This window comes from Aythya ferina (genome assembly GCF_964211825.1).
Source record: "Aythya ferina genome assembly, chromosome: 4".
In the NCBI taxonomy this organism is placed as follows: Eukaryota; Metazoa; Chordata; class Aves; order Anseriformes; family Anatidae; genus Aythya; species Aythya ferina.
Genome location: NC_140300.1, coordinates 11,436,969 through 11,445,878, shown reverse-complemented (window position 1 = coordinate 11,445,878; position 8,910 = coordinate 11,436,969). Strand labels below are relative to the sequence as shown.

Sequence of the window (8,910 nt, the reverse complement as noted above, 5' to 3'; positions counted from 1 at the left end):
TTTGTGGTAGCTTTGTGTCAAATAGCCTTAAGTAATTCTTCTCTGCCATGAATTTTCTTTATCGTTATGGGCCTGTATAAGCTTTTAGCATCCATAACATTGTGGCAATTAATTCCACAGCTGAATCACACAGTGAGGGAAAGTACCTCTGTGTTGTTTTGAACCTGCCCCATTAATTTTGGTACCCTGAGAGTTTGTACTATTGGTGACACAGACTATTTCATTCCCTAGTCACATTCTCTTTCTGGTAGTGATTTTTTTTTTTAACTTTCTAACATATTCCTCACCCTCCTTCAGACTTCTTTCTTCAGAAGAAACCCTTATCTTTTTCCCCCTTTGGATTTCATTTTAATATCAATATTTTTCCCTGTATGGAGGGGACTCTCTTGCTTTTGTACCATCACCAGCCTATCTATTTATGCCATTCAGTGTCCAGACTTTGGATGAAGTTTTATGGGTCCTAAAGAAGTCAGTGGAGCTATCAGAGTATTTACCACTTTGCACAAGTTCTGGTGCACAGCAGTTGTTTGAGTGTTATCTTCATCTTTGTCATGGGGACGTGTGGTGCCTGGATGACATATTGCTACAGCTGAAGATGTTTTGCTGCTGACAGCATGTGTTGTGATATTACGTATGTCTCAACCAGGCAGGGTCTGGAATTTTGTGCTGTGTTTTAAACCACAGGGTATTTGCTGGTTGTTTTGTTATCGTTATTATCATTGTTACTATGCAATACATGGATATTTTCTTTGACCTAACTATGATCCATGATCATCTTTGAGTGTAGTCAGAGCTATGTCAGCACTCATAATTACATCTGGATTATTTTGCGGAATTGTTTATCTTTTCTTATCTTTGGCAGTTCTTTCTACATTTATTGACATTGTATTTCTTCTGACATTTTAATCACTGGTGAAGTTTCTGCAAATCCTTGTAGTTGGATTTTAGTGTTAATATCCTGAAACAGTAACAGACTTTTTTTCATCTCACTTCTATTTTTTTTCAGTTAGTTCTGAATATTCTGATATGCACAAGCCCCAGACCCCAGCCCTGTGGTATCCTAAGGCTCAGGGCCACTGGAAAAAAAGAATTTGTGATTTTTTTGTTCTTTCTTTCCTTTTTCTTTTTTTTTTTTTTTTTTTTTTTTTTTTTTTTTTTAGCAACCAGTTATTTATCCTACTAAGCTTTTACCTTTTATCCAGTAGCTATTTAAGATTCCTTTGTGATGGACCTTGTCAAAAGTGTACTGAAAAATTCAAGCAGAATATGTTATTTTCCTAGAAGCCTCACAGACCTCTTAGCACTTCATGACTAATGACATCCCAGTGTAAAAGGGATGCCTGGTGATTCTCAACTTTCAGACAACTTGTTTTTGTTTTTGTTTTTTTAGAAAAGGTCACAGGGGTGATAAAGAATCTAGCATTAAAGCACTGCAATAGTTATAATTTTGGTGCCTCAATGGAGTAAGCTAAGGTGTTGGTGAGGTCTTTCACATCATTGGATGCCTTTGGTATGCAGACACAATATTAAATTTAGTTTAAATAAAAACACCATTAAGTTCATTTATAAGGCATTTTTAGGCCATGAGTCTAAGTAAATTAAGATATTCATTTTCTAATTTTTGCTTATATATTATTATACTGTAATAACAGTATATATTACAACTATTCTAAATAAATATATTTTATATAAAATATGTATATACAATTGTATACAATTTTTATATAATTGATTTGTATAATTAATTATATTGTTATATAATATAATTATTATATTATATATAATATATGTGTTATATATAATTTGTATATATGTAGTGTATATATATTTCCTACAAACATTCTTACTTTCTCTAGAGAAATGTTAATAGTTTGCTTTGCTTTTGAGGTGGAAGACTTTTTAATTGCATGAAGAGTAGTGAAATATTACAAGCCTTGATTAAGTAGACAAAAAGCTGTGTCTACTTGTGACACAATTCTTATTAGTTATATCACAATGACATGTTTTACATACGCTGGCCATCTTTTTCTCCTAAGATCAAGGAGGTTGTGAGTACAGAAAGGAAACCAATTAGGCTGCTTCCATGAATTTAGTAAGATGAAATGTATTTTCTACTTAAACTTGACATTCAGTAATAACTTTAGTGTGGTGGTGGTGGTGAGAGCTAAATCTAGGGAAAGCAACAAGGAATACTTATGGCACATCATTATGCAATCTCTTCTTTCAGTCATCTATAAGGAATTGCTATAATCACAGTTATCTTGCCTGATAATTAGTGTAGTCTGATTTTGATCTACTTTAATTTCTCTGGGGTAATTTTTATCACTGTACATAAAAATGTACACTATGTTATTTATTAATTGGTTTGACATCTAAGCAAATAGTGACAATAGATAAGCAGTGCCTTCTGCTTTGAGTGCTAAATGCACTGAACTGCTGTTTTCCATTGCTGGGCTCTCTTTTAGATATAGTGTATTCAAGTTGAAGAAAAAATGTACATTTTAATGTGATACAAAAAAAAGTGACATAAAGAAATATATATACTTTATATACTATATACACTTTTATATACCTTTTTTTTTTTTTTTTTAAATAACAGGAAACAACAATGCAAATACTTCTTTTATTTATGACAGGTAACTTTATTAATAATGGTCTTGTATCTGTCGCACCTACCAGGTGCCAGTCTTTTTTCACACTCTGCAAGACTTCCTGAAGAATAAACTAGAAAGGCATGAAGTTAGTTGAAGCTACTAAGACACACATTTATAGGTGGGTCTGTTTTGGACTTTTTTTTTTTTTTTACAGAAGTTTCCATGAATGTGTGCCAAAAATATTAAATACATTGAGAAATACAGTAGAAAGAATATATTTACAGTCAATTATAATGGGCAATCCAATAACAAAAATAAAACAAAAACTTTTTTCATGTTTCTTTCATGCTTTTTTCACAGAAATTTTTAAATATGATTTTGTTTTTTAAAAAATACAATAAGGAAATAATTACATTCTTAATATGAGAACATTATCTTACAACATACAGCATGGGCCAATTAGTTTGAAAGTGTCATAAATGAAAAAAATAAGATACTAAATTAAGTATTCTCCATTTCAAAATTCAAATTGCCACAATCATCTCATTAAAAAAAAAAAATTTGATCCCCTAAGATTATGATCTGTTTTTTAAAAAAGCATCACCCATTAAAAAAAAAATAAAAAAGCACCTGGTATAGTAACAGGAGTTTGTTGAGGAAGCAGAAGTGTAACATTTTCTCAAAAGACATAGAAATGCAATGGTTTAAAATACAATACATTTCATTTTAAAAAAGTCATACTGCTCTATTACTGATTGCCTGGTGACCCTGAAATCCTGAAAACATTGAAAATACAAGCTCTGTTGCTTTTTATAAAAATTGCACAGCAACAGTACTATTAAAAAAGAAAAAGGAACATTTCACAGCACTGAATGTGGTCCATTGAGAGATTATTTCTAGTGGGTTTTTATTTATTTGTTTCCTCCTTTGAAAACATTGGCCATTACAAAGAATAGACATGTCACTAAGGCTAATTGCAATGTTACCATTAGAGACACGCAATTATACAGTATAGGGTGGGGAAGTGGCTTTAAGGAGCCTCTGCAGGAGGATGGGCAAAAGGGGATGGAAGATACAATATTAATATTAGGTAAGTAAGTCTCACTCAAAGGAATTTGGCTTTCGATTACTCTGCATTACTTTATGCGGGACCACTTCTTAATGGCAACTGTTACATCCTTGCAAATGTTTACTAGAAGCCTAATTTGCATCATAAATATGTACAGATATAAATTAAATATTTATTGAAATATACAAATAAATAACTTAATTTGAAATAAAAAGCCTAAATGAACTTACTTTTGCTTCAAATTTGTTTCTGCTGTTGTTTATGGGAACTTGGTAATGTTTAGTCCATAGTCATACAGCATAGAAAGTGCCCTCCACTTACAGTAATAAGTAAGCAGATGACTGAAAATAATATAAAAAAAAATCCTGTTTTTGATGAAAAACACACTGACACTTGCTTCCCTATAGTATTTGCATTCCTGTGGCACTTTGTACAATGCACAGTCCCAGGAAGCAAAGAGCCTTTTCCAATCTAGGACCCCATTTCTCCTCTGCTAAGGGTCAATGTGATGCCTGGCACATTTGGGAACAGGATTTAGCACTTCTGTGTGCACCATTATGGACACGCTTTTCAAAACCACTTGGCATACACCTGATTTGTGGGAGCTGCTAAGTGCTGGGTCTTTCTGCTAGCTCTGTGCTGGGGCTCTGGGCTTGCCAATCCTAACAGTTCCTTCAGGAAGTCCTTTGGTGTCCTTAACGGGACCTCTGGACCGTAACAGGATTTGATCCCTGATAACTACTGTGTTGCCAGCTTCTGTGATTCTACTTGCAAGTCTTAAGTACAGATTCCAGCACTAACATCTCTGATTATCTTAAAATATGAGTAGTATTTTAATTTTTTTAATTAATTTTCTAATCCTCATAGTTGAGGAGAAAAATCATGAGAATGTGATTGAAAGCTCTCCAAAGGCTTTAAAAAAAAAAAAAAAAAGAATAAATTAAAAGAACCCAACTTATTATATATTTTTTTCTCTCTCCTGATTTTTTTAAGCCAATCTTGAGATTTTAAAGGACTTCAGCTGGCATTTTACTGCACATAACTTTGCAGGAGTGACATAGAGACAAAGAAGAACAGGTATCTACAATTTTACAGACTAAAATGCAAGACACAATTTCCTAGTAAACAGAAATGGACTCCTGTCTGAAAAAATCCCCAATTCCTTGTAAAAAGATTTATAAAAAGAGCCTTAAAATTATCATCCTTTCAGTCTCATCTTCCTCAAAAATAATAGCTGAGGTCTGAAAAGACGAAGGAAACTAAGTACAGCAGTGTTCTATAACTCAAGTTTAACAATACTATATTATTTAAAAAACAAAACAAAACTGACCACATAAGCTATTCTGAGTTGCCATTATCTGTTGATTAATTTCAATCATTTTTCTTTTTCAAAAAGTATAGAAAAGAAGTAATATCTAAAAATACCTGTTTGCCATTTTAAAAAGTCAGGAACAAATCATTGCTTGACAACATGACCTTTGAAAATGACTGGTGCTTCAGAATAAAGAGAATGTACTAAAATGCTTTTTTTTTTTTTTTTTCTTCAAAGCATGGCAGCTTTTTATCTCCCAATGACAAAAGTGACTGTCTTAAAAAGTATCAGAGAACTCTTCACAGCTAAGTTGTGTCATTCCACTGTTTCGCACTGCCACTGAGGCCAGTGGTAATGAAGAGCTCCTGACTTCTCGGTTCAAGAAGGTCATGAATGACCCTGTGAACACATTTCTTCAGTTTTCTTTTGCCACATGGACAGCAGTGTGACTGCTAATGAGCAAACCTTGGCTCAGCAACTTCTGTGGCAAGCAGAGTTCTTCAAGGCAGTATTACCTGCAAGAGCACATACCTGAAATGATTTCACATCATTCTTAAAGAACGCACTTATCTTCAGAGCTGTTCAGGTCATCTGATGCAATGTAATTAACATTGCTGCTCTATACTGTTTCAGCAAAGTAAACTTTCAATTGCAACTATATGCCTCTTTTTACATACTATGGTTGGTTTGCTTTTTGATTTTCATTTTCGTTACCAATGAAGGTGGAAATGAAGAATTACATGTAATAAAAAGGGGCACACGTAGTTACATAGCAATACAGTAGAGGGAATACAGGCAAATTAGCGCCAAGCTACCATTAACTTAACAGAATTATAAAAACCTCTTATGGTGTATCACTTGATACCACTTTTTAGATGAGTCTTTTGCAGCCTATGTCTTGGTCCATAATAGGTAAGGCCTTTATGGAAAGTGAGTGGTTTTGCTATACTTATGTTCCATTTTTCATCTCCCATTCCTGGAAGGGGGAAAGAAAGATATGGAAAATGTTAGAGAAATCAAAATATTTCACTGATGTCATCAGATCTGCTAAGCCAAAACCAGCTGAGGTCAGTAACAGTATTTCCACTGACTACTGGATCCAGCCATCTGCCCACAGATTAGTTAGAGAATGTTAACAAGTATGTCCTGATACGGTCTGTGCACAGCCTCCACCCCTCTGCGACTACATATGGCAACTTTTTTCTAGTACTTTCTAGGGCTTTCTAAGTTACATATGTGAGAGAGAAGTAAGCACTCAATATCTCATAGCTGACACCAAGTCATTTTAGTCTTACGTACTCTTCCATTGTTTACTGTAAAATTCTTGGTAAGCACACATTATGGCTAAAAAGAGATGCTTACAGGCAGCGTAAAGTTAGGTAACACTGTCTTCATTTCCCATATACAGAATCCAAGTTGACCTATTGCTCATTAAATTTAAGAAATCCCTTTTCTTTTCCATCCCTCAGTTTCTCTGCCTGTTAACTGCAGATAATGACACCTACCATCCACAGCAACGCATGTGATCTATAATGCTTTCACCCATGTATTTCAGATAAAGGTATCATGATTGCCATTTCTTCTGCCACAGAACTGAAAAGTCGCAATGAGTTTGCTATAGCTAAACACCTCATCTAAGGAAACTTGTTGCTATTGACTTGGGTGATATCTACAGTACTTCCTAATATTACATCAGAAGAGAAGATGTGAAGAAGGATGGGCCAAGCCTAGGACATGCATGATGTACCAGCTCCCTTAAACACATCCGTACAGAGATCAGGAAATAATGAAGTGCCAAAGGAGCTGGCCTCTTGCTGAAGTAATCTCTGTGGAGCAATTCCACAGCTGTTCCTAGCCAGGAACCGGGGTCTACAAATTCCTCTCCCACCCATCGACTCTGCAGAGATACTCTGCAGGAAGCCTGTTAAGTTGGCTCCCAAGCTGAATTCCTGAGTTTAACACTCATTTCATGCTATTTAAGAGCTCTAGCTGAAAACTGTTACTTATGTATGTAAATATCAGTTTCTGCTGCTGAAAGCAGTAAAAGCATTAGTTTGGCTGAACAGCTGCATGACCATGACACCTCTTCAACTATAGTAAAGCACCACTAAAATCACAGTCATTGGTTCTAGCAACATAAGAGGAAAAAAAATAATAATAAAGCAGGTATAGAATAGGTTAATATTTTTTAAATTTGGGGTATTTTTTTTTCTTTCCATTTATTAAGATATAACGCATTTTCCCTTTTCAGTTAACACTTTAAATTAAATTAAACCTAAACTTAAAACACAGGATTGGTGAACTCTAGATTACTTTGAAAAAGGATGCTAAATATATATTCCCTAAGTCTACGCTGCCAAGCCTCTAAAGGAAGTCCTTGTCTGAGCAACAGGGAAGATATTTATTTTTTTTTAAATATGTGTTAAATAAGCCTTGAAAGCAGCAGTTTATTCTGCAGGTGCCGAAGGAACATCTCCTTTGTTTCCATTGCTCCAGCATGGTTCAAGTCAATGAAAGAATGTTTAAGTCAACACTGACAAACTGAGTGAGAGCTGGGAAACCAGGAGTGCTCATTTTCTTCTCCAAGCCCCAAACATGAGCAAAATGTAAGCTGCTGACCTTCACCAATACAACAGTTTGAAAACAAATTAGAAGCAATCATTGCAGTCTCCTTGCTACACATAAAAATTTGATTTTAGAAAGTCACTTGACCTATGAAACACACTTAAATAATCACTTTATTCTTGCACAGCAATGATATTGGGAGTATTTTACTTTACTCACAATGCTAATGCAAATTGTGACTTTCTACATTTTAGTTAGAGTCCCCATTGCCAGCACAGTAGATTACCAAAATTGGTTAAAAAATCATTCTGACTGCTGAAAAATATACATTCTTAAAACAAAAACAACAACAACCAAAAAACTGATGAGGAAATGAGGAAAATTAAAAAAAAATCCAGATAACTGTATGCATACATATGTACAGTGTTTGTCTAAGTACTCAACCACCTTGTTGCTGCTTTCAGATTTATCCCTAGATCTATCTTCTTACTTCCCTCTGCATTTCTCTCTCATGGTGATGCATCTGGAGAGATTTCTGCTGGAGTAGAACACCCCCCTGGGGGCAGCACTCTGCCACACAGCTCTAACACAGCAGGCTGGACAGTGCACACATTCTGCAGCAGCAGCTGCCCCAGCAGAGAAGAGCGCAGTGTTCTGGGCTGCTGAGCACAACAGTGCCAAGAGGGTGGCTGCAAACAAAAGGGTGGCTGGTGACAAGCTCAGCATCCTGGGTGCAAGGGCGGAGTGAGAAGGGAGGCATTCGGTGCATTGAAATGCATAGTGGAGAGGAAAAGGAGGAAAAAAAAGGCATTTTGAATGCTTATACAACCATAACAGTGGGCGATTTGCCAGTTGCTGAATACACAAGCATTAGCACGGACATGAAATCCGCTTCACTCCCACACATTGCACTGACATTCATGCACCAAGAGCCAAGTAAGTTCTGCTCTGGGATACTCACGTGTGACTCCCTTTGTTTAGCCACATCTATAAGGCCTGGGCTCACTCATAACTGCAAAAGGCCAAAAGAATTGAGAGCCAAATTCCACCCTCGCATATGCACATTTAACTCCCACTGAAGGGCGGGTGTGCTGCAGATGCATACCTGATGGCAGGATTTGGCTGCTGCTCCTTGCGAATGGGCTGAGCACAGCTTGGGTTGCACCGTCTAATTCAGCAAAATTTCACCGTTAATATTTAGTGCATGAGGTTTTTAGGAAAAAGCTGTTAAAGCTGAATTGGATACTTTGAGTTATTTTTCCCAGGGTAGGAAATGCACTTATTAGCTCCATAGCCTTTCAGATTAGCCTGATTTTATATGCAAGATTCCTCTACAAAAGGACTTGACCAAAATATCGTGCCATCCAAAG

The 8,910-nt window shown here is 35.7% G+C and overlaps 1 protein-coding gene across 4 annotated transcripts in view; it reads right to left on the bottom strand.

Annotated features, from left to right (window-relative positions):
• Positions 1-2,609: 2,609 nt before the first annotated feature.
• AFAP1 (actin filament associated protein 1) overlaps positions 2,610-8,910 on the bottom strand; it is a 117,723-nt gene continuing 111,422 nt past the window's right edge. For 2 of the 4 annotated variants that reach the window (XM_084517064.1, XM_084517066.1), the window contains one exon: positions 2,610-5,951. In XM_084517064.1, coding sequence (XP_084373190.1) covers positions 5,925-5,951 — 27 coding nt within the window. In that variant the 3' untranslated portion in view covers positions 2,610-5,924. Of the gene's footprint in view, positions 5,952-8,501; positions 8,553-8,645; positions 8,709-8,910 lie in introns of all 4 variants that reach the window. The other 2 variants (XM_084517063.1, XM_084517065.1) reach the window with 2 other exon arrangements.